The following is a 26,338-nucleotide window of genomic DNA, read 5'->3' as shown; positions in this document are numbered from 1 at the left end:
TGTTATCCTCCTGCTTCAGTCTCCCACTTAACTGGAGTTACAGGCCTGTGCCAATGTCCCTGGCAAGAAGAACACTTTTGAAAGCATTTGTTTTCTATTTGTGAATATTATCCTTGAGGGGAAAGAATGATCACTTAACACTTCCTTGTGTTTGGTCAGAATAACTGCTTTAAAGGGAATAAGGGTGTTGTTTATACATCCCAGGGATATGGAATTCTGGGCTACATCAATAGAGTATAACTGCTCCCTTTTCTGAGAGTGTATGATGTAGAGTCACACCAGTCTTGTACTTAGGTAAGCACACAGGGTAATAATGATGTAGGGACAAAGGAGGCAAGGCACTGAAGGTAGCAGGAAACAGTTTTATCTGGCTGCAGCCATTCTCAGAGGGCACTGTTTTTGCTATAATCAATCTATCCATCCCCTGAACCCCGAGTTCAGGTGGTTTCAGAATTTTATACCCAGCATGTAAGGGGAAGGGCTCAGAAGTTCACATTGTAATACCAGGACCCCCAAATAACTCTCAGACCACACAGTCTCATTCCAGTTAAGCCTTTATTTCTGGCCAGTGGCAGACACTGTGCTCTCGAAAGAATGAGATGGTCAGAGTGGTGCCCCTGCCTTCAGTTGGCTCCATATTTAAGCACAAAAACCACAAAACGGAATTTTGGGTTTTCAGGCAACATAAGCAATCCTGAAAGTTGTGGTCAGTTAGTCTCCAGTTGGCACCATAGATCATTCTGTGTTCTTGGGGAATTTTCATGAACAAAAGATTCCAAACTGCCCCAGTCATGAGCTTTTTGTGTATCATGGCTGAGTTCACAAAGTGGAGTCACCATAGTCAAATTGTCACATCACTCACATAAAAGCAGGTTTTTCTTTCTCTATTCTGGCTAAGTTAACCCTTCAAGGACAGTACCTGAGGAGGGGAGAGCTTCTTCTCCCCTTTCTTTCCTCCCCCACCAGCTGTTATCATGGAGCCCAGTTGGTGACTTGTCTGTGAAGCCCAGCTCAAGGCCAGAGGCCTTGTTTGCACATTTCTACAAACTACTATTCTGAATATAAGTGTGTTAAAAACTAGTAATGGGGAGTCCAGCACCTGGAGTGTTGATTTCTTTTCTTTTTTTTAAAATTTTTGTTTTAGAGTGAGAGAGAGAGAGAATTTTTTTAATATTTATTTTTTAATTCTCAGCAGACACAACATCTTTGTTTGTATGTGGTGCTGAGGATCGAACCCGGGCCGCACGCATGCCAGGCGAGCGCACTACCCCTTGAGCCACATCCCCAGCCCAGGAGTGCTGATTTCTTCCAGACTAGCAGCTCAGTAAAATAGGGCAACACAAAAATAGGAAGTTTATCTACACTGAATTTTTTTGTGGACACTCTTTTGTTGACAGTCCTAAAATTAGCCATGGTGAAGATTTCTGGAGAAACCCAGTTACAATTTTCTGTGAAAAAAGAGGATGCCACTACAGTAATGTCTGATTCCTTTACTGTCCTTCATCCCCAGCTCTTTTCAGTATGATTTTCAGAAAGGATCTGGCTATGGTGCCCAGCCTGGCCTGAAAGCTGTGATCCTCCTGCCTCAGCTTCCCAATCTGTTGGGTTTAAAGGCATCGACAACCCCAGCTAAAGAAAATAGTTTGTTTTAACCCAAATATTAATTATCATACTAAGGAACATGGATTCGAGTTACCCTGAATGATGTGTGTGACCCTGCTTGGAAGAGATTAAATCACTTCTTTTTTTTTTTTCTTTCTCTCTTTCTTTCTTTCTAATTTTCTTTCTTTCTTTTTTTCTTTCTCTTTTTTTAATATACCAGGGATTGAACCCAGGGGCACTGAAACTCTGAGCCACATTCCCAGTCCTTTTTATATTGTATTTTCAGACAAGATGTCACTAAGTTCCTGATGGGTCTCACTAAATTGCTGAGTCTGGCTTTGAATTTAGCAATCCACTTATCTTTGCCTCTCATGGTGCTGGGATTACAGTTGTGTGCCAGTGTGCCTGTCCTCCATGTACTTTTATAAAAGAAACTGTGTATTACTGCATCAACCAGTTGCATTGGTAGGAACATCAGATTGGTGGGGTACAGAAAAAAAATAAAGAAAATTTCTTCTTTATGTCTGTTATTGCATTGTGAGCTTTGGTAGATTTTGGAGACGTCTGGTAAGGCTAGTGATTTTTTCTGAGAAGTTGTGAGATTGTGGTCTGATACAGAAATTAAGGTGATTGGCTGTTAAAGGGCTTAAGATAGCCCAAGATAATGTTTGCTCTGCATACAGAACCCTGCCTTTCCACCCTCATGGTGGTCTAGTTAGCCAAAGTCAAGAACTCTGAAGGTTCTTTGATGTAGATGCAACTGTATAGAGAACTTTAGTTCACAGCTGTAAAAATCTTGTGCTTTTTCTTTTATATTCCTTAGGTGTAGGCACCATGTCAGATTTCTTGGGCAGAGGTTCCCTTTGGACACCTCCCAGAGTCCCATGTCCTCAGCCACTATCCTTTCCTGCAGCTGCCACAGAGTGCCCACAGCTGCCCTGTGCCATGCAGGGTGAACAGAATTTCAGGCCCTGGGTCAGCTGCTCCCAGAGGACAGGCTGAGGTGTGAGGTGCAGCCTCTCGGGGAAGCTGCTGGGGGCCCTGGGCTGAGGAATCTTCTGGAAAAGGCCTCATCTAAACAGCTACTTCCTTGGGACCTTGTTTTCCCCAAGCTCTGTTCCTATTCCTTGGAGACAGGTGGACAGTCAGCCTGTGGATGCTGGTGCTGAGGGGCCAGGTGAGCAGTGACTCCTGCCCTTTTAGTCTCTCATGGTGTGAAGGAGCAAAACCTCTCCTGGAGCATAAGGACCACCCACCCCAGTGCAGAGGTGTGCAAAGCTTAAAAGCCTCATTGACTGGAGTCATTGTACAGGTGCCTGGGAGGGTGATCCTGGATGCTTTTCATGAGCAAGACCAGAAGGAAGCATGTCCCAGCTGTCAGGGACCTTCCCTGCCCCTTGAACCTGACACACCTGTGCTCCCTCAGCACCAAAACTTTCTGTGTATCACTTTGAAATGATGTGATCACTTATCTGAGGCCCAGGTTTATTTATTCAGAGCCAAATGAAATTGACTATTATTAAAGAGGCAAGAGAGAGGCGGATTAAAATCCACCTTTTTTGTTGTTGTTGTTGTTAAAAATCCCAGCTTACAGCCAGATACAGTAGTGCACACCTGTGATCCTTCCTGCTCCAGAGGCTGAGACAGGAGTGTTGCAAATTTGAGGACAGCCTTAGCAACTTAGCAAGGCTTTATGCAACCTGGTGAGACTGCGTCTCAAAATAAAAAGTAAAAATGACTGGGGATGTGACTCAGTAGTAAAATATCTCTGGGTTTAATCTCCGGGGTATCAAACAAAAAAGAAAAAAAGAAAAAGAAAACATTTAATTACCTAATTTATCTTTTGCTACCCCTGAGTATGTATAGAAAGTTTGTAAGATTCAGATTTGTCTTTTCAGTGGTTTCAAATTGAAATCCAACACTGGATTCCTAAATACCACGTAAGATACAGAGAAAGTCTGTCTTGCATTATTGCTGCAGAATTTGAGTCCAATTCTACTAAAATAGTGGTGGACAAATTTATGAATGTGATTTCATGAAAACTAGTATCTGTCCTTCACAAGGTGATGAATTTGACAAAGGACGACAGTTTTTCACCGTTGTTGTCTGACCTTGGCAGGTTCATGTTAACTGTGTGGTTTTTTGTTATCAGAAATGGAACCCAGAGGTGCTTAACCACGAGCCCCTTTTAGATTCTTTGTTTTGAGACAGAGTCTTGCTACATCATCTAGGGTCGCTGGGGTTACAGGTGTGCACCATCACACCTGTCTTCATTGTAATTTTTATGGACAATTTTGGCAATGCCTTGAATACCCAATTGTAATCATTTAATCACTGAATATCAGTGAAAGAGTAAATGACACCTGTTTTCTGCAAAGGAGAGATCCATGTGACTAAATAAGGGTGGTGATCCCCTCACCATGTCACCTAATTCCTGTTCCCTCCCAACTGCCTCCTCTTAGGGCCACCCCTTTGGGAGCTAGCCTTTTAGCTTATGAAACTTGGGTGTAACATAAATGCTCTCTCTATTCTCTCTGTCCTGTACAACATTTTGCCTGGTCTTAGATACAGTTTACTGTTTCCAATTTTTTGAAGAATATTTTTTGTTGTTGCTGTCGTTGAACACAATACCTATTTATTTATTTTTATGTGATGCTGAGGATCAAACCTAGGGTCTCTCACGTGCTAGGCAAGCACTCTACTGCTAAGCCAGAATACCAACCCTCTTATTTCCATTTTTAGATATAGTTTTTCTTTCTTTTTTTTTTAAAGAGAGAGTGAGAGAGGAGAGAGAGAGAGATAGAGAGAATTTTTTTTAAATATTTTTATTTTTTAGTTCTCGGCGGACACAACATCTTTGTTGGTATGTGGTGCTGGGGATCGAACCCGGGCCGCACGCACGCCAGGCGAGCGCACTACCTCTTGAGCCACATCCCCAGCCCGATATAGTTTTTCTTAAGTTTACCTCCAAAATACAGTAAACCATGCCCTAAATTTCACAGAATTTGCTGAATAGCTCAGTGTTTTTTCACAGAGTTTAGAACATGGGAACATTCAATCTTCTTTGTGAGAAAGTGTGGTGTCTTTCTACTGATTTTGTTTTGTTTTTATTCCTCTAATTGTGTACCTTTTGTATCATAATCATTTTTTTCTCTCATTACATGTATTTTATCAAGCTACTCTCCAGCCCAAGAGAATTAGTATTGTAGACTGTTGTTTATTTATTTGCTTCCTTATTGAGTGCTGGGAATTGATGCCATGTACTTGCTCATGCTTAGTTATCTTCCAGAAATAAATTTCAATTTGTGAGGAATGTTCTGGAGTTGTGCAGGCGTTTTACTGGGGAATAAACCTACAGGCACTTGACCACTGAGCACATCCTCAGCCCTTTATTTATTTTTTCTTTTTCCTTTTTTAAAATATTGTATAGTTGTAGATGGATAGAATACCTTTATTTTATTTATTTTTCTGTGGTGCTGAGGATCATACCCAGTGCCTCACACATGTTAGCAAGTGGTCTGCCACTCAGCTACAGTCCCAGACCCCCTTTTTATTTTTGATGAAGACCAGTCTCACTAAATTCCTGAGTGTCTTGCTCTGTTGCTGAGACGGGCCTCAAACTTTTGCCATTTCCCTGCCTTGACCTCCCTAGTGGCTGAAATTACAGGTGCACACCACTACACCAGAAGTTGGAGTGAGTTTTGAAGAGTTATCATCCAATTTCTTTTCAGATGAAAATAGTATTGAAAATCAGTTTTCTTGCTTTTGTTCATACTTTTGAAATTTGTAACTATGACTCTTCCTCTTTGCTTTATTTTTGCATTAATATGAAAAAGGTATTTAGCATATCATATTGTTTCTTATGTATACATTTTTAAAACTTCATGGCTTGGTTGTGTATTTACTTCTTTATTAGATAAACTTTGTTTTTATGAGCAATTTTAGGCTTACATAGTTTATTAGTTAGTGTTCTCTAGAGTAACAGTATCTAGAGGAAGTATGATTATCAAAGGGGATTCATTAGATTGGCCTAATTGACCCAAAGGTGGATGTCCACAGTGGTCATCTGCAGGCTGGAGAGCTTGAGAAGTGGTAGCTGCCGAGTTGCAGAGGCTGAATCCTCAGAACAAGGGGGATCAATGGTGCTGCCTTAGTCCAGACCAAAGATTCTGGAAACTCACTAGAGAATCATTGGCAGAGTCCACTTTGGGAGAGTGAAGAATTTTGTTCCACCCAAGACACCATCCTATTTGATGGTGCTGCCTAGCTTAAGGAGGTTCTCCAGTTTGGCTCACTTTCCCATATACCCATCATTTGTAGACACACCCTCATGGACACACCCAGAAGCTCATTAATCATCGGCATCCTTTAATCCAATCAAGGTGACAATTAAACGTGCCATTACACATAGTATCAAATACCCCTTCTCTCCAGCTGATACTCTCCACTGTTTTCAACATATTGCATTGGTGTAGGGTGTTTGTTAGTTACTAAACCAGTGTTGAACATTTGATAAAGAGAATGGATGAAGCAACATTTAGGATAAGCCAAAGTTCATCCTTTACTTTAGGGTTCCTCTTCCTTGTGATGTGATTGTGTGTGTCACATCGTATACAAGATAATGTCATACAGAAGAGTTTCACTGTTCTGCTCCCTAAGTCCCTGGCACCCATCAGTTCTGCTAGTGCATCTATAATGTTGTCTTTTTCAGAATTTTCTTGACTTGGAATCTTACTGCACTTGGCCATTTCAAACTGGCTTCTCTCACTTACCAGTGTGCCTTTAAGGGTGCTGTATCTTTCCAGGCTGCAGAGCTCATTTTCTGGGTGATGCTCTTTGGTGTGGTTAAACTTCAGCTTGTCCATTCAGTATTGAAGGTGCATCTTCCTGTCCTCTAGGTTTGGGCCGTTGTGGATATGGCTGCTGTAGTCACTGCAGTGAGGGTTCCTGTGCCCATAATTTTCACATCATTTGCATAAACATTTGGAGTGTGATGACTTAATCGTACATTTTTTTGCATTTATGATTAAATTTTGCATTTATGATCATGAGCATCATTCATAGTTTTCTATTCAATACTTTTCTTTATTTAATTTGGATAATATGGTAACTTATGCCTCAGGAAGACTTAGGAGGTGTTAACTCAGCTTCTATGTTCTGGAAATAAAGTAGAAAATTAGTGTCAGTTCTTATATGTCTCATGGAAGCCTGTTTGAGATGTCAGAGCCTTGCCTTGCCTTTTTGGGAAGTAATTAGTTATTGAGTCTGTTTTTCTCAGCAGCCATGGGCTCATCTGTTTTGTGTATTTCCCCTTGTGTGTAAGTTGTAGGAGATTGTCTCTCTCAAAGAAATGGTCCAATTTCTGTAAGTTGTCTAATTTGTGTCAAGCACATTTATGATAATCTGAAGTCCCAATGCATTGTTGACGATGACACTTTTAAATGTGTTAGTAGGTTTTCAGTCCTCGTTGTTTTTTTCTTTAATATTATTGTATATTTTACACTTTTACTTTTTTTCTTTTTATGTGGCAGTGAGGATTGAACCCAGTTTTTCCCAAGCACTAGGCAAGCAGTCTTCCACTGAGCCACAACCCCAGTCCCTGTTCTCTGTATTCTTAGCCTCTGGTTAATTAATCAGTGATGCTGTTGTTCATGAAGAACTTGATTTTGCAGACTGCGGATTTCCTGATTGTGGTTTCATGAACACTTTCTCTGTTACCTACTGTTGAGAGCCACAGCCGAAGGGGCCCCAGCAAACTTTAAGACTACCAGCTGATGATTGGCTCACAGTGGCCCCAGCAACTTCTAGCTGATTGGCTCCTCTGCGGTGATGCTTATTGGACTGTTTGCCCGCCCTTTCAGCCTACGGAGCTGCTCATTCCGGGACATTTTTGGTTCTGCCTACGCGACCCAGCCAATCGGCCTAAAGAGCCGGAGGAGTGGGGGAGGTTGATAGGCTTGTGGGAAGCCGGTGGAGGCAGTTGGGCTCTGAGGGTTTTTACTGAGGAGCTTTTTTGTTTGGCGTGTGTGGTTCTAAAAGTGAAGTTTGTTTCTTTTGACAAGTGGCTCCTGAATTGTGCCCGGCCAGACTGCGGCAAACTACCTGTGGTAAATTTAGGTTTACTTTGCTCTTCTTTCTCTGGTTTTCTGAAGTGGCAGTTTCATTGGTTGCTTTTAGCTCTTTTTTTCTGAAATGTGCGTTGGATGACTTAGACACCACTACATCGCCACCTCTGGTGTTCTCTATGAATTTCCTATGATGGACTTTTACATTTTTTTCTTTCAAAATGGTCACCTTTTCTCTTGAGTCAACTCTTTGTCCTGTGTCTGTTCAGAGCCCTGTGCTTCATGTCCCCTTCCCTGGAGGCTTTTCAGCTTCTTCTCATCTGATTTTTGCTTTAGCTCTCATGTTCTTTGAGCATACATGGGATTTCACTGGTGGTGCACTTGTAGGGGTGTGGTTTATGTCCTGTGGAGTGTTGCTGTGACCCTGAGACCACAGTGTGCTTCCCGTTTGGTTGAAGGTCCATGAAGCCCTCCTGTCTGCATCTTGTCCTGACCGAGTTGGGCTGATGTCTCTGAGGGTAATTGTGGGTTCTTCATTGTTTGGGGTGGTTCTGTATGGTTTCAGTCCTTGAGTATGATTCTGTGTAAGTGGCAGAGACATTTTCTTTGTCTATTCCATCACTGTGCAGACATCATAGCATGCTTACAGATGTGAATGGTGGCCTCTTTCACACAGAGACAGTGTGGAATAGTTCAGAATTCCGGGCTACAAACTTGTTGCTTTACTACACTCTGGAAGAGCTTCTGCCTTAGGTTTGTTTGCACCACCATTGCTACAGGCAGGATGAATCTCTTTCACAACAGACAATCATTGCAAATGTGGCCCACCCTTCATCAAAATGTCCTTGAGCAGAACATTGGTATGTGTCTCATGTCTGTATATTATGGTAGTGAACCGGCTGCTGTTAAGAAGAGCTTGACAATCATTGGATATTCATTGTTGCTGTGAGACTTAGAAAAGTAGTGCCTGCTATTTATTAACAAGATTGTTTTCAGAGTTATAAAACTTTGTAAGGCTGTTGTTTGGACACAGTGACATTTTTGTTTTTCTTTTTTTTTTTTTGGTTTTTTTTAGAGAGAAGAGAATTTTTTTTAATATTTATTTTTTAGTATTCGGCAGACACAACATCTTTGTTTATATGTGGTGCTGAGGATCGAACCCGGGCCGCACGCATGCCTGGTGAGCGTGCTACCGCTTGAGCCACATCTCCAGCCCATGGTGACATTTTTAGGTCATTGAGATCTTTCTTTCTTTTTTTTTTTTCATTTTTTTTATTTGTTGTTCAAAAAATTACAAAGCTCTTGACATATCGTATTTTATACATTAGATTCAAGTGGGTTATGCACTCCCATTTTTATCCCAATTACAGATTGCAGAATCACATCGGTTACACATCCACGTTTTTAAATGATGCCATATTAATGACTGCTGTATTCTGCTATCTTTTCTATCCTCTACTATCCCCCGTCCCATCCCCTCCCGTCTTCTCTCTCTACCCCATCTACTACAATTCATTTCTCTCATTGTTTTTTTTCCCATTCCCCTTAAAACCTCTTATATGTAATTTTGTATAACAATGAGGATCTCCTTCCATTTCCATGCAATTTCCCTTTTCTCTCCCTTTCCCTCCCACCTCATGTCTCTGTTTAATGTTAGTCTTTTCCTTCTGCTCTTCCTCCCTGCTCTGTTTTTAGTTGCTCTCTTTATATCTTTTTATATCAAAGAAGACATTTGGCATTTGTTTTTTAGGGATTGGCTAGCTTCACTTAGCATAATGTGCTCTAATGCCATCCATTTCCCTGGAAATTCCATGATTTTGTCATTTTTTAGTGCTGCGTAATACTCCATTGTGTATAAATGCCACATTTTTTTTTATCCATTCATCTATTGAAGGGCATCTGGGTTGGTTCCACAGTCTAGCTATGTGCTGCTATGAACATCGATGTGGCAGTATCCCTGTAATACGCACTTTTAAGGTCTTCAGGGAATAGTCCAAGAAGGGCTACAGCTGGGTCAAATGGTAGATCTATTCCCAGCTTTCCCAGGAATCTCCATACAGCTTTCCAAATTGGCAGCACCAATTTGCAGTCCCACCAGCAATGTATAAGAGTACCCCTTTCTTCACATCCTCGCCAGCACTTGTTGTTTGACTTCATAATGGCTGCCAATCTTACTGGAGTGAGATGGTATCTTGGGGTGGTTTTGATTTGCTTTTCTGTGACTGCTAGAGATGGTGAGCATTTTTTCATGTACTTGTTGATTGATTGTATGTCCTCCTCTGAGAAGTGTCTGTTCAAGTCTTTGGCCCATTTGTTTATTGGGTTATTTGTTTTTTTTTTTTTTTTAAGAGTTAGAGAGAGAGAGAGAGAGAGAGATAGGGAGAGAGAGAGAGAGAGAGAATTTTTTTAAATTTTTCTCTTCATTAGCATGGCTAACTGTCTGTCAATCTTATTTATTTTTTCAAAGAACCAACTTTTAGTTTTATCAATTTTTTCAATTTTTTTGTTTCAATTTCGTTGATTTCCATTCTGATTTTAATTATTTCTTGCCTTCTGCTACATTTGCTGTTGTTTTGCTCTTCCTTTTCTAGGGTTTTGAGATGAAGTGTGAGTTCATTTATTTTTTGTTTTTTTCTTTTTTTGAGGAATGACCTTTAGGCAATGAATTTCCGTCTTAAAACTGCTTTCATTGTGTCCCATAGATTCCCATATGTTGTGTCTATATTTTCATTTATTTCTAAGAATTTTTTGATTTCCTCCTTTATGTCTTCTGTAACCCATTGATCATTCAGTAACATATTGTTCATTTTCCAGGAGATGCAGGATTTTTCCTTCCTTCTTTTATCATTGATTTCCAGTTTCATTCCATTATGATCAGATAAGGTGCATTATATTATCTCTACCCCTTTATATTTACTAAGAGTTGCCCTATGGCATAATATATGGTCTATCTTTGAGAAGGATCCATGTGCTGCTGCGAAGAACGTGTATCCACTTGATGATGGTTGATATATTCTATATATTTTTGTTAAGTCTAGGTTATTAATTGTGTTATTGAGTTCTACAGTTTCTTTATTCAGCTTTTGTCTAGTGGATCTGTCCAATGGAGAGAGCGGTGTATTGAAGTCACCGATAATTATTGTGTTGTGGTCCATTTGACTCTTGAACTTGAGGAGAGTTTGTTTTATGAACGTTGCAGCACCATTGTTTGGTGCATAGATATTGATAATTGTTATGTCTTGTTGGTGGATGGTTTATTTTAACAGTATATAGTGGCCTTCTTTATCCCTTTTGATTAACTTAAGTTTGAAGTTGATTTTATTCGATATGAGTATGGCCACTCCTGCTTGCTTCCGAGGACCATGTGAGTGGTATGATTTTTCCCAGCCTTTCACTTTCAACCTGTGTATGTCTTTTCCTATCATATGAGTCTCCTGAAGGCAGCATATTGTTGGATTTGTTTTTTTTAATCTAGGTTACTAGCCTTTGTCTCTTGATTGGTGAATTTAAGCCATTAACATTTAAGGTTACTATTGATATATTGTTTGTACTTCCAGACATGCTTATTTATGTATTTATTTTAATATGGCTCGTTTTTCCTTTTTGGTTATATATTTTGTTCTTCTTTTTACTGGGTTACTTCCCAATGTTAGTTTTGGGTGCTGTTTTTCAATTCCTCTTCTTGTAGTGTTTTGCTCAGAATGTCTTGCAGTGCTGGTTTTCTGGCTGTGAATTATTTTAACTTTTGTTTATTGTGAAATATTTTAATTTCATTGTCAAATCTGAAGCTTAATTTTGCTGGATACTGTATTTTCAGCGTTTGAAATATGTTGTTTCAGGATCTTGTTGCTTTCAACGTCTCTGATGAGAAATCAGCCATTAACCTAATTGGTTTACCCCTGAATGTAATCTGCCTTCTTTCTCTCATAGCTTTTAATATTCTCTCCTTGTTCTGTATGTTGGATATCTTCATAGTTATGTGTCTTGGAGTTGGTCTATTAGGGTTTTGTATGTTTGGGGTCCTGTAGGCTTCCAGGATTTGGCAATCCATTCCACCTTTTATATCTGAGAAGTTTTCTAGGATTCTTTCATTCAGTAGGTTGTTCATTCCTTTGGTTTGAATCTCTATACCTTCTTCTATCCCGATGACTCTCAAGTTTGTTTCTTTTTTATAACATCCCATATTTCTTGGATAGATTGCTGGTGATTTTTAGGATCTTTTCTGTGTTGACTATATTCTTCTGAAGTTGATACACTTTGTCTTCATTATCTGATGTTCTGTCTTCTATTTGATGTAGTCTATTTGTAATATTCTCGTTTGAGTTTTTAATTTGGTTTATGGTTTCCTGAATTTCTAGGATTACGGTTTGATTTTTTTTTAACATCTCTATCTCCTGGTATAGGTCATTCTTTGCCATTTGAATTTGCCTATTTAATTCATTGTTTGGACTTGCTGTCAAAAGTCTTCTCTAAGATTTTGTTCCATCTGAGTTAGGTATGCCTTGAGTTCTTTCTCTGTCCATTTTTCTGAAGCCTCTAGGTTCTCCTGTGAATTTAAGCTTTCCTGCATTGTTTGTAATCCTTTTTTCCCTTGTTTTTTCATGGTGCTCACGTTGCTTTCCAACTCTGTTTGACTGCTTTGTTTCTGTTTTCTTCTTTAAATTTGTTTTGGTTTTCATAGTTCCAATATATCTCCTTTATGTTGGGAGACAATGTTTAGAGATGTTGGGTTTAATTGTGCTTAAGGTAAATTCATTAGTTTCATTAGAGGTCTACAGAATTTGATGGAATGTACAAAACTGAGGTTTGAACTTAGGATTTTATGATGAGGTCGGGCACTTTGATGATATTGAGGTTAATATATGTTAGCTTCTTTGGGGGGTTGCTCAAATGCAGGCGGATATTAATAAGAGAATAGACAGGAGTACTTGGGGGTAGTTAAGGGCTTAGTCAGACTATGGACTGTTTCATAGTATTCATCTATTTTCATCTAGTAAGTTGTATGTAATTTGGGTGGTCATGCTTAAGAGGAAAGATGGGGAAAAAATAAGGAAGCAAACCAAGAGAGATAGAGGGAGAGAGGAAAGAAAGAGAAAAGAATAGAAAAGAAAAGGAAAGATAATAAAAAAAAATAAAATGCAGTAAAATAGAAATTACATTTAAAAAATAATAGTATAATTGTAGAAAAGAAAAAAAAATAAAATTAAAAAATTTTTTTTTAAAAATTAAAAGAAAAAGTGACACTGTTAGGCTTCTATTTTCTTTACTTATAATAGGTGGTGCTGTGCTTTCCGGGCCATGATTTTGTCCTCCGGCTATAGGAAACAGTCTGTGTGAGGCCTCTCCCTCCTCCCCCCACTGGTGTCTCTCAAAACCTGTTAGCTTAGGTTAATTCCTGGTTTCTACTCCCCTGGCTTCTCCTGTCAGCCAGGTCTATCCCCGTGTGGTACCTCTGGGCAGTTCAAACTACACTCTGTGCCTGCAGTTCAAACTACACTCTGTGCCTGCAGTTTCCTGGACGTTGAGTGCGGCTTTTGGGAACCGGCACCTTATTGTTTTGATTTCCTCCGATAGCCCCTCCTCCTAGAGCTGGCGAACAGGTTTTGTTTTCGCTGCTGGTGGGAGGGAGTAGTTGGGGGTCAGGTGCCTTTACTTTCCCCCCCCACTGCTACTCAGATTCACTGTTAATCACGCCCCCAGAAAGCCGGGGAGAGATTTTATGTGATTTCCCCTCTGTACGGAAAATGGTTTTAATGTCACAGACCTGTTCTATCACTGAATGAGATGCGATTAGTCGAAAATTGGCGATGGTGACGTCAGCTCTTTAAGATGGTGGCCGCTGGCTTCCTCGGTGGTCTGACAGTTGTGGAGGAGAGGACTGGACTGCTTCCTTCCCCTGTCTCAAACCTAGAATTCAGCACTGAGCACAGTGAGGGCACAGCTGGAAGGCGCCCGCAGAATCAGCAGCGCCTTATCTCTGCATTGCTAGCTCGCCATTTCCCGTCGAGCTCCGCAGTCTCTAGCAGCGGGGCAAGTCGCTGAATAAGCAGCTTGAATCTCTGTGTGGACAAATCGCTCTCTATTGAGCCCCAGTAACCGATCCTCGGGCGATGGAAATCCTTCCTCTAGGTTTTGGTGCACCCCAATTTTGCTGGAAATTCCTAACAAGATAGCATTTGGCCGTTCTAACTTGTCATTCACCTGCATAGTGACGCAGTACACAGGGGTGATGCACTCCATCCACCGCCATCTTCCAAGTCCTCATTGAGTTATTTCTAAGACACATGCTATCATTCCACTTACCCCATTCTACTTTGTCAGTAACCACAAGAAACTATCAAATTGTCGTGTTTATTAATACATAAATTAAATTAATCAAATAGAGAACTCATGTTTGTTTTGGTCATTTAATAGTAAGCTAGTTGACTACATTTGTTCTGGAGTAAAGCACCTGCAACCTTCTAGTTGTTCTTAGTGTAATCACACAGAATGAGCTCAATCTCCAGTTAACACATTGTGACCACCTGTGTGAAATGTTGTCTAAATGTTGTCTATGAGGGAATCTCCTTAGTGACCCCATGCCCAGAGGGTGGGAGTGGGGGCTGGTTCTAGGCATTTCTTTAAGTATAGAACAATAGACCTTAAGAGGAAACAAGACATCAGTAAATACCATGTTGCCTATATTAACCTTGTAGGTACAGGGAGCCACTGTCGTTGACAGGATCTCTCTCAAATGCTTAGTTTCATGATTCCTGCATTTTTCTACTCATCACCTTTCTTTTCTAAAGATAAGTACTATCAGTAGTGCTTATGTTAGCTCTGTACCACACAGAACATTTGTAAGACATGTAATAGAGGTGCAACCATTAAAAAAGTTAGGAGTGATCTGGGAGCCTGTCTTACTTCCTGTGAACTCATCAAAGGAAGGGTATAAATCACTATGATGTTTGCCTTCTGAGTAGCCAATTTCTAGTGTTGGAATGGGTGTAAGAAATTGAGTGCAGTAAAGATTTGATGGACCAAATCATGGAATTAATCAGGAGGCCAGGGAATCATGTGAACATCATGCATGTTGAGTGCAGATTTCTCATGCTGTCAATCTTTCCTGGCCTCCACTATACATTTGTGGGATATTTCAGATCTCAGTGACCTTTGAGGATGTGGCTGTGAACTTCACCAAGGAAGAGTGGGCTTTTCTGAATGCTTCCCAGAAGAACCTTTACAGAGATGTGATGCTGGAAGTCCTCAGAAACCTGGCTTCTATAGGTAATAATGATGGTTTTAAACTAATCAAATCAAAGAACTCATGTTTATTTTGGTCATTTATGTAGAAGGTGAAAAGGAAATCAGTTGATGAATTATTGAAGTATAAATGGCACCTACAGTTTGGCAAAGCATTTTTAGCCACTAAATATTCATAAAGAGTGTTATATTCTCTCATTTTAGGTAACAAGTGGGTAGACAAGACCACTGAAGATCAGATTGAAAACTGTGGAAGCAACCTAAGGTAACTGTACTCACAAGAGGAATTTGTGAGGGAATCTGAGAACTGTCACATAATTTTTAAAGCAAACCAACCGAAGAAGTATGCATAATTTGAAATGTATTTATTCTTATAATATTTTTTATCAGAAATATATACTTATCTGTAACAGGTATTCAGTCTTTTCATAGTATTTGACATGCAAAAAGGAGTATGAAATCGCATATGTAAATATGACTATGTGAATAATAGCCATAGAGAAGCTGTGTTGCAAAGGATTGTTTCCTTTCAATCTCTTTATTTTCAGGGAACTTTAACAAGTCAGAAAATCTAGCCTTTATGTCATGTTGGTAGAAATGTAAAGACCTATAAATAAATAGAAAACTGTGAATGAGTTAGGTATCAATTATGTGCTGGTCACTTCTTCTACAAAGAAGTCCTATGGTAAACTTCAAACTTTCCCCACAGAATAGTGTGGGGAAACCTTCAAATCGATTCCAATTCTTAATCAAACAAAGAAAAGTTTTAATAGAGTAAATCCATGTGACTTCATTATGTGTGCAAAAGATTTCATATGTCTTTCATTCTTTCATAGGCACATCACATCTCACTCTGGGCACAAATACTATAAGCATGAAGAATGTGAATAGAAACCATGTGAATTTAAACAATATAGGAAATCTCTGGTTTCTCTCAAAAGTGTTCACACACAAATGTTGTTACAAACTGGAGATAGACCAAATGAAAGTACAGTATGTGGGAAAGTCATCAGTTGTTCCAATGACATTCAAAGACATGAAGAAACTCATACTGGGTGGCAACCCTATGAATGTCAACAATGTGGTGAAGCCTCTTCTCTCCCAGGTGTTCAAAGACACGTGATAACACACAGTGGAGGTAAACGTTTTCAATGTGAGGTATGTGGGAAAGCCTTTCATTTCTCCTTTTTATTTAGAAGACACGAACTCATTCTGGAGAGAAACTCTATGAATGTCAACAAGATGATCAAACCTTTATTTCACAAACAAGTCTTCAAAAGCACAGGATCACACACACAGGGAATGTACATTTCAAATGTAAGGTATATGGGAAAGACTTTGCTTATCCCAGAATACTTAGAATACATCAGAAAACACATACTAGAGAGAAGCCCTATGAATGTAAGCAGTGTTGCAACGCCTTTGCTAGATCTGGTGACCTTCACATACATGAAAGAACTCACACTGGAGAGAAGCCCTATGAATATAAGCAGTGTGGCAAAGCCTTTGCTACTTCCCATCAGCTTCATGCACATGGAAGAACACATACTGGAGAGAAGCCCTATGAATGCAAACAATGTGGAAAAGCCTTTGCTACATCCTCTGAGCTTAAGAGACATGGAATAACACACACTGGAGAGAAGCCTTATAAATGTCAACAATGTGGAAAAGCCTTTGCTAGATCTGGTGACCTTCACACACATGGAAGAACTCATACGGGAGAAAAGCCCTATGTATGTAAGCATTGTGGAAAAGCCTTTGCTAGGTCTTGTGAGCTTCGCACACATGAAAGAACTCATACTGGAGAGAAGCCCTATGTATGTAAGCAGTGTGGAAAAGCCTTTGCTAGGTCTAGTTCCCTTCAGATTCATGGAAGTACACATACTAGAAAGAAACCCTTTGGATGTCAACAATGTGGAAAAACATTTGCTTCATCCTGTAATCTTCGCAGACATGAAAGAATGCATACCGGAGAAAAGCCCTATGAATGTGAACAATGTGGAAAAACCTTTACTGCTCCCTATTACCTTCAGATACATAAACGAACTCATACTGGAGAGAGGCCCTATGAATGTAAGCGGTGTGGGAAAGCCTTCACTTGGTCCTCTCACCTTCACTCACATGAACAATCTCATACTGGAGAGAAGCCCTATGATTGTAAGCAGTGTGGCAAAGCCTTTGCTACATCTAGTAAACTTCAAATACATGGAATAGTGCATACTGGAGAGAAGCCCTATGAATGTAAGCAGTGTGGCAAAGCCTTTGCTAGATCCAGTGAACTTCAAATACATGGAAGAGTGCATACTGGAGAGAAACCCTATGAATGTAAGCAGTGTGGCAAAGCCTTTGCTACATCTGGTGTCCTTCACAGACATGAAAGAACTCATAGTGGAGAGAAGCCCTATGTATGTAAAGAGTGTGGCAAAGCCTTTGCTAGATCTTGTGACCTTCGCAGACATGAAAGAACTCATACTGGAGAGAAGCCCTATGTATGCAAAAAATGTGGCAAAGCCTTCACTCAGTCCTCTTACCTTCACTCACATAAACAAACTCATACTGGAGAGAAGCCCTAAGAATGTAAGCAGTGTGGCAAAGCCTTTGCTAGATCCACAGACATGGAAGAATGTATACTGGAGAGAAGCTTAATGAATGTCAACAACGTGGAGAAGCCTTTGCCACATCTTGTTGGCTTCACACATGTGAAAGAACACATACTGCATAGAAATTGTATGAATGAAAACAATTGGTAAACTCTTCTCTTATTACTGTTTCACTCATATACATGTAGGAAGTTTACTGGAGAAAAATCCTTTGAATGTGAAATATGGTAAATCAATATTTCATGTCATCCTCAAAGACAAGAGATGCTCACACTGCTGAAAATGTGTGTTTGTGTGTGTCTGTGTGTGTGTATGTGTGAGATAGAGAGAGATCGATCAATCAATCGATCCACTGGGGATTTAGCCTGGTGGTGCTCTACCACTGAGCTACATTCCAGTTCCTTTTTACTTTTTATTTTGAGACAGGGACTTGCTGAGTTTCTTAGGGTCTTCGTAAGGTGCTGAGGCTAGCCTCCAACATTGATTCTTCAGAATCAGCCTCTGGAGTCTAAAGAATTAAAGGCATACACCACCACATCCAACTGAATAACTCTTTAAATGTGAAAAATATCACAAATCATTCCATTTTCCCTGTGGCCTTCAAAGCCAGTTCACTCACATTGAAAAACAAACCCTCTGAATTTGGTGGATTTGCTACATTCTGTAAGCTTCATTTCATTTCTTATATATGAAAACACTCATGCACAGAAGCCCTGTGAATGTGAGAAATGTGGGAAGTCTTCTAGTTTTCTCATTTTTTTCTTAAGAACTGGGAATATTGTTTTGGAATAAAAAGAATAAATCCTATGCAAGTAAGAAATATAAAGGGTTCAGCTGTTCTAGTTTTTTTCAGTTGTATGAAAGGACTCATACTGTAAAAAATGCTGAAAATAAGCCATGTGGGGCAGTATTCAGCTTTCAGAGTTTTCTCCAAAGGCATAAAAGAATTCACATCTGTGAAAATCCTTTTTCTATCTTTAAAAATTGCAGTAACACTTTCAACTTTCCAGGTCCCTTTGAACAGCATTTAAGAAATCACACTGGAGAAAAGCCCTGTATGTAGAAATGTGGTGAGAACTTTGCTTGTTTCAGATCCATTTGAACTTGTTCAGACTTGAGGAAAATTTAATTTTATTTCATTTTATTTATTTATTTTGAGATAACCACTGTAGGTGTGTGAAATGGTGTGTGCCTTCATTTCTTTTTTCTTTTTTTCTCTTTTTTCTTTTCTTTTTTCTTTCTTTCTTACTTTCTTTTCTTTTTTATTTATTTATTTATTTATTTTTTTAATCTATTTAGAGCTAACCAAAACTGCATCCTGGGTTGGAGAGCAGAATTGCATCAGCATTAAGATTTGAAAGCAACATGTTTTTCTGGGTTAAATCTCTCTTATTGTTAGATTCTATTTTCCTGTATTTTAAGTCTTTTTAGTCTAATGTTGCATTACATATTGTGTATGTTAGTTTAGGCCTCTCTACTCCAGTCTTTGGTATAGATTGGTGAAATGGCTCTTCTGAACGTCTTTCCTCTCTTTGTTCAGATTTCACCCAGGAGTGCTCTAGCACTGAGTTTCTCCACAATCCTTTTAATTGTTATTTTTTGAGATGAGGTGAGGCTGGCAGCTGGGACCATAGGGATGTGTCTGTGTACCCTGCAGCTGGCCTCTTCCTTTTCCTTGTTTGCTTATTGATCTATTGATTACTCTGGGACCATTACAGTTGTCACTTTTGCTTGTTCTAAGGCTCATGTATTGTGCTGTATGTAGGCACATTAAAGAGCATTATAAGATAATATCATTTGTGTATATTGTTTGGAGAGGCACTTTCTCAAAATATATTTTGCCATATACTTGAGTTGCTTTCTCTTTTCTTTTCCCAGTTCTGGGGACTGAAACCTGCCTTGTGCATGCTAGGCAGGCATTCTAGCATGGATCGCTCCGTATCTCAGGTAGTGAGTTTGCTGCAGCTGTGAGTGTGGACCCCACTGATAACCACATCAGCAGATGCAGCTCTGCAGGTGTGTGCTCCACAATTGCAGCTGATCTCTTTCTTCTTAGAGACCTTTTATACCAGTGATTTTTTTTTAAAAAACTACATCCAACTTAGGTTTTCTCCCTATGAATATTACTCAGGTGAAATATGCCAAAAAACCCAGGCTTGATTTCTCTCTGTGTTTAGAGTACCTTAGTAGCTCTGGGAAAATTGTGTGATGGTTTTCTTAATACACACTGCATGACCAAAGGCTTGGTAAGGAGCATCCCAGTCTGATGTCCTAATACAGCGGCTCTCCCTTCTTCACCAAATAATCTTAAAAAAGATTCTCAAGAGACCTTCACCATAATTTTCTTTAAACAGAATGTCAGGAAAAGATTTTGCAAAGATTTCACTGTGGGTTATAACACAGACTTCTGCTTTTGTGGCAAAGCTTGGAAGACCTCTGACCAATCTTACAATTGGTACACAAAGCACTTTCTGTGAACTAATCAAAACAACAAGAACAACAACAACAACAACAAAACACCTTTATGTATACCCCTACAAAAAATATAAACCTCCATCCCTGTCCCACTGGATGTAAATAAAGATCAATGAAATTCCAAGCAGTGATCCAAACAATTTTGTGATACCCCTCAGAACCCTGCAGCTAATCAATGTGCTCCTGGAAAATTCCTTAGGTGTCTAGCCTCATGTGCCCTACATCACTAATAAAGCTACAGCCTCCAATCAGGTGATATTGTGCAGTACTTGCTGTGGAGAGGGCTGTTTCTTCTCATGCTAAAGGCTTCAGTTACTTGTCCTAAGGATTCAAAGCCTCCTGAGCAAAACCTCACCCACAACCTATTCAGGTGTCATGGATCTTGTGCGATCATTGGTAAGAGTTCCTTACATACTTGTGTCCAAATATTGAAGTTTGCCAACATGCCAAAGATGGGTTGATTGTCACTGCTATCTCTGTTCCAGCCTTTTGCTGTGTCTCAGTGCTCATTTGGAAAGGAAGGCCAAAAGAGTGTGCTGTGGCCCTTCTGTTTTTGATAAATATAGCCTAAGCCATCCTGTAAAACTTCTTCTTTAAAAGATAGTTTTGAACACTTCCCAGTATTTCCAAAAACTTTTTTTGCAGCTAATGAGTCAGTGTGGCAATTCCCTAGTTTTACATTTTTGATTTAGAAGAAATATTGCATAGAGGTGTGTGAGCACTTGACGCAGTCTGGACTTCTTTGTAATAAATCCATTTGCCAAAGGCAGTAGTTGCAGGCTGGTTTTTGGGCAGTGTGAGGGACTGGAGTGAATGCAACTTCCCTGGGGTGTGGGCATTCTTTGTAGGAGTTCAGTCTTGGTGAGTACATCAGTGTAGGAATCAGACTCATAGGAGGGCTACAAAATCTCCTGACAGGACCTCCCTGTCCCTTTTAGACAGTAGTGTTGTCATGTGAGCTGGCAGGTGGATGGCTACCTTCTAATGGATTTGGGTTTGTAGCTGAGCAAATAGTGAGAATGTACAATGATTAAATGAGAATTAAAATATTCTTTGTCATACCAAAGACATAATTTGGGGGCCAAACATAATAACAAGTAACCTCGTGGACCTTAAATCACATATTTTCCTTCATGTATGCATTTTCTTACAATCTTTTGTAGTGTGATGCTTATTTTGAACAAACTGCGATAAACATGGAGAAGTTTATTTAATGGTACAGTGTACTAGAAGTTTTAAAGACTTGCAGCAGGCTTAGATTCCACTATTGTTGAAATTTTATGAAACACTCTGAAATTCTCAAAATTATTGAGAATTCCCACGTGCTGTGGAATACACCTGAAATACCAGTGGCTCAAGATTCTGAGGCAGGAGGATTGTGATTTTTTTTTCACTTTTTTTTAAAGAGAGAAAGAATTTTTTAATATTCATTTTTTAGTTTTCAGTGTATACAACATCTTTATTTTATTTTTATGTGGTGCTGAGGATTGAACCCAGCACCCCATGCATGCCAGGTGAGCACGCTAACATTTGAGCCACATCCCCAGCCCATGTTTTCATTTTTCTTAAAAATTTATATATATGAACTTTTTTTTTCCTAAGAATCAAACCCAGTGCCTCCCACATGGTAGGCACATTGTCAACCACTGAGCCACAACCTTAGCCCAAGGGTTCTGATTTGTAAGGTGGCCTCCCTGGATAACAAGGAGTAAAGAATTCAGTGAGACCCTGTCTCTAAGAAGTAACTCAAATAATAAATAAAAAAGAAGGCTGGGAGGTGGCTGAGTGGTTGAGTTCCACTGAGTTTGATTCACAGTACCCTGAAGAAAAATGCATTAGGAACCAAGTTTTAATAAACCGTATGATGGGTGGATGGGCTTGTTCATTATATTGTTTTCTTTTTTGGATTCTTAGGCATGGTTTACTAATTCAGGAACTCTGTAAAATTCACCAATTCAATATAAAGCAAGTGTATGGTTTTAAAAAATAATAATATATCAAGGTCCATGAGGGCAGCTTTCTGCTCTGGGAACCTCAGTAATTGGTAGTCATCACAAGAGGCCATAATGTCCTTATCATAAAGAGTTTGTGAAAGCTTCTATTGTGCAGGAGTCTCTGAATGTGCTAAATGTGCCTGTCTTTTCAGAGCCTTTTGGTGGAGAAATTCCACATGGAGGTCTCTGATTTATAGATGATGTCATTGGGGAGCTCAAGTGAAACTGATAAGTGAAGAACACATTGCCACATGGTCAAGGGCAGCCTAAAAGGTGTCAGATTTTCATGTCTTCAAGAAGTGTGTCAAGCAACCTTGGAGGAGGATGTCAGCAATTTACGATGTGTCCTGCAAAAACGTGTCTGCTCAGGTCATTTGTTAAAAGCTAATGAGTAGTCTGAAAATTTATTTGGTCCTGTTAGTGATAATGACAATTTGCATTAGAATGCTATTGAAATAGAGAAAACAGAAAATATTAGCCATTTCTGAGGCCAAAATACATACCAGTTGTGATTAAATAGGATCAGTAATTTTCATTATATTTGGTATTGGGTATGGATACTTACAGTCGGGACCAGATCATCAAAGTAGCAGTAATCTACCCAAGGCAAATGTTGAGCTAGAGAATATCTGTGTTTCTGTAGTTGGTATTTTATTTTTTCCTCTGTGATTATCAGTGACTGTGTTTAAACATTTCAGGATGCCCAGTTAGAACTCTAATTTTTCAATATTTAATGAGTTAGAAAATGTTAGACTATTAAATATTCTGAGAAGCACATCAGATTTTATACGAATTTTTAGTTTCCATATACCTTGTTTTAACATACCAAAAATATATGAAGTGATTTAATTAGAGATTGATGGTGTTTATTTATTTGTTTTTGTTACTTGTGATGCTGCGGCAAGTGTGGCCAAACTAGCAGGTCTGGCCAGGTTTGATGGGACATTGGAATAAATAAAGAAGATACAACATCTGGGATCGGGTGGAGCACTGCTTTATAATGGAGCAGAAGGTCTAAAGAATTATGCCAGGGGGGCTGGGGATGTGGCTCAAGTGGTAGCCCGTTCACCTGGCATGTGTGGGGCACTAGGTTTGATCCTCAGCACCACATATAAATAAAATACAAGATGTTGTGTCCACCAAAAACTAAAAATATAAATGAACAAATATTAAAAATCATCTCTCTCTTTAAAAAAAAAGAAAAAAAGAATTACACCAGCAATCTTTATTGTATATCTTTCGTTGATTATATTAAAGACTATGCAAGCATTATTCTTTGTATTTATGAAAGTTAAACAGTTAGCAACAGTATGCAGCTATTTCCTCTGTTACATTCTATAGTTGGATTGTGCAATGTTAAGAGCTCTGTGCAACTCTCAAGAAAGTCCATCCTTTAAAGTTACTTTAAAGCATCTTTTAAAGCAGTGGAACTGGTGAAATATTGTGGTTGACTTAGCAAGAAACTTTGTGCCTGAGAATAAGGTCAAAGCTGAAAAGTCTCCCACAACAGAGTCTCCCCCATGGAGAACATTGCCATAGCAACCAGGCATCTTATAGTTTTGCATAGAAACTTTTCCATTCACCAAGCATGTCACTGCCATTACGTCATTAGAGACCTCCATGTCAGACACTTGTCTCCCAATCACTGTCCTGGTCTCCACAGGGGATTGAACCCAAGGCTGCTTTACCACTGAGCTACACCCTCAACAAGGCTCCCCCTCTTTTTTTTCTTTCTTGAGATAGTGGTGGACTCTGTTGCCCAGCCTGACCTCACACTCATCTAAAACTAGAGCAATGTGGTCTCTGAACCTTTACCCCAATGGCAGTCACATTGCTGGGAACTCAGCTGAAGTGGTTAAATTAATGACGTTGAAATTCTATAGAATGTGACTACTGTTTCCAACCCATTCTACCAGGTACTGTTTCCAACCCATTCTACCAGGCCTGGTAGAAATTTGCAAGTCCATTTTTATGTTTCCAGATCATAAGAAAAAATATTTTTTTTTCAAATTTTCACAGATGTACCAATATCACACAGACCCTAAGTACTTGTTTTTAGGGCAGGGATTATGGGAAGTTCGTTGGAATTGTGTGGATCCATCCTGCCTTCTAATATGTCTTCCCTGTTTTCTCTCTCACTCATTATAGTACAAGGGGTTCTTAACCACTAAGCCACATCCCCAGACTCTCTTTCATCCCCATGACAGTAGAATGCATATATACATATATACACACATTTTGGTATATCATACTTGCATGGGATATCATTTCTCATTTTTCTGAGTGTACATGTTGCAGAATCATTTTAGTCATGTAGTCAAATATACACATACAGTAATGATGTCTGTTTCAATCTACTTCTATCCATCCTATTCCCACATCCCTCTCCCCTCCCTCCCATCACTTCCCTCAAGTTAATGTAAGGTAAAGCTATTCTGGGCCAGTGCCCCCTTCCTCCTTAATTAGAATCAGCATAATAGAGAAAACATCTTTGGTTTTGCGAGACTGGCTTATTTCATTAAACATGATATTCTCCAACTCCAACCATGTACTAGAAAGTGCCACAATTTTAGGATACTTTCAAACTGACTAAAATTCCATTGATTATATATACCACATTTTCTTTATCCATTCATCTTTCAAGAACCACCTAGGTTGGTCCATACTCTAGCTATTGCAAGTTGAGCTGCTATAAACATTCATGTGGCTGCTGAGGAGTCATACATGTGAAAATATTTTTAAAACAAGTTGCTGAGCAGGAGAGAATATTTTACATTACTTATTTTATTATTTCATAGTATTCAGAGTATAAAAGGAACTCTAGTGACTCCATAATAAAATGATCAACAAAATAAAAAATGAATTCTGAATTGTGAACCCCTCAGATATTTCTGCTACTCTTTATGGTGTTTTCTGAGAATGATCTTCAAAATGCTAATTGTTACTTTTTGCTCCCAGTCATTTGGAAGTTTCTAGAGAAAGGGTGCCCCTTTCCTGCACTAGGCTTAAGTTCCAGTGGTTTTGCTAACTTCTGTTGCTGGAAGAATTGCTTCTCTCTCAACTCAATTATAGGTATCAAAGGGGAAAATTAAACAAACTACCGATAGACTCAATAATATTTGAGCACTTTCTGAGCCCTTACCTACCCTTGTTCACCCCAGTAATAATTCCAGGCCTTTCAGTTGTTTTTAGATGTAGTGTCTCCATGTACTGAGCATCTAAAATTAGTGACTTCTGTTCCAGGGGGTATATCCTAAACGTGCAATTTCTATAAGCAACAGAGACAGAGCATGTGTAAATATTCATACATTACAAATATTTGGATTTGCATTGTTTGTAACTACTTCCAAATACTAAAATTTGCAGCAGTAGTGTTAAAAATGTGTTAGAAACCACAGATTCCTGTTTCACCACAGAAAATACAGTACACTCTTCTTCTAGCTACTTGACAGCCTGGAATATAACACACTTGCCTCAGAAATTTAATGCATCAGTCAAATGAAAACTTTCCTTCACCCTAAGAAGTCTTGTCAGAATGCCTATGATAAAAATCTGAAAGATAGGGGCTGGGGTTCTGGCTCACTTATAGAGTGCTTCCTTAGCACATGGGAGGCACTGTGTTCAAGCATCAGAACCACATAAAAACAAATAAATAAAATAAAAGTGATTTTTCTATCTATGACTAGTAAATAAATAAGTAAAATATTCAGAAGTAAAAAATAAAAATCTGAAAGTAGGTACTCCAGAGCATGTGAGCATGAATATAAAGATTCACTTGTAAAAATGCTGGTGAGAATATAAATTGAATAAAGCTATTTTTGAAAATGGTATTAAGGTTCTTCAATAAGTTAAAATAAAAATGTCATATGATTCAGTAGTAGTAATTCTTGGTATGTATCTAAAAAAATTGGAGTCATTAGATCATAGAAAAGACTATATTTTCATTGTAGTATTTTTTACAGAACCTGGTAAAAGACCTGAAGTACCTTTAAGGTAAATGGTAGGTTGGGCATGGTGCCACATACCTGTATTCCCATCAGCGTGGGAGGGTGAGACAGGAGAATCATTAATTTAGAGCCAGTCTCAGCAAATCAATGAGATCTTGTCTGTAAACAAAATATAAAAAAAGGAGCTGGTGATGTAGCTCAGTGGTTGACTAGCTCTGATTTCAACACACAGCATAATAAATAAATAAATAGGCTCAACACATTGACCCTATGCTATATTTTCCAAGAAGCAATTTACTTGCACCCTTTCTGGATTAACTGGATAGAATGTGTTACATTCTTTAACAAATTATTATCTGCAGAAGAAATGCAGTTTCAAAATAATGTTTGCAAGAGGAACACAAGTTACACTA

At 39.1% G+C, this 26,338-nt stretch overlaps 1 protein-coding gene across 1 annotated transcript in view; it reads left to right on the top strand.

Moving 5' to 3' along the window:
• Positions 1 to 13,496: 13,496 nt before the first annotated feature.
• Positions 13,497 to 26,338, top strand: part of LOC144374462 (uncharacterized) — a gene marked incomplete at its 3' end in the record, with an annotated part of 54,990 nt that continues 42,148 nt past the window's right edge. The window contains 3 exon segments of the mRNA XM_078037289.1: positions 13,497 to 13,697; positions 16,106 to 17,534; positions 23,270 to 23,276. Of these exon segments, the coding sequence (XP_077893415.1) occupies positions 13,497 to 13,697; positions 16,106 to 17,534; positions 23,270 to 23,276 (1,637 nt within the window).

The sequence above is a fragment of the Ictidomys tridecemlineatus genome, unplaced genomic scaffold (assembly GCF_052094955.1).
Source record: "Ictidomys tridecemlineatus isolate mIctTri1 unplaced genomic scaffold, mIctTri1.hap1 Scaffold_701, whole genome shotgun sequence".
NCBI classification, from domain to species: domain Eukaryota; kingdom Metazoa; phylum Chordata; class Mammalia; order Rodentia; family Sciuridae; genus Ictidomys; species Ictidomys tridecemlineatus.
The sequence above is the reverse complement of the archived record's forward strand: the minus strand, read 5'-3'. Positions and strand labels throughout refer to the sequence as shown.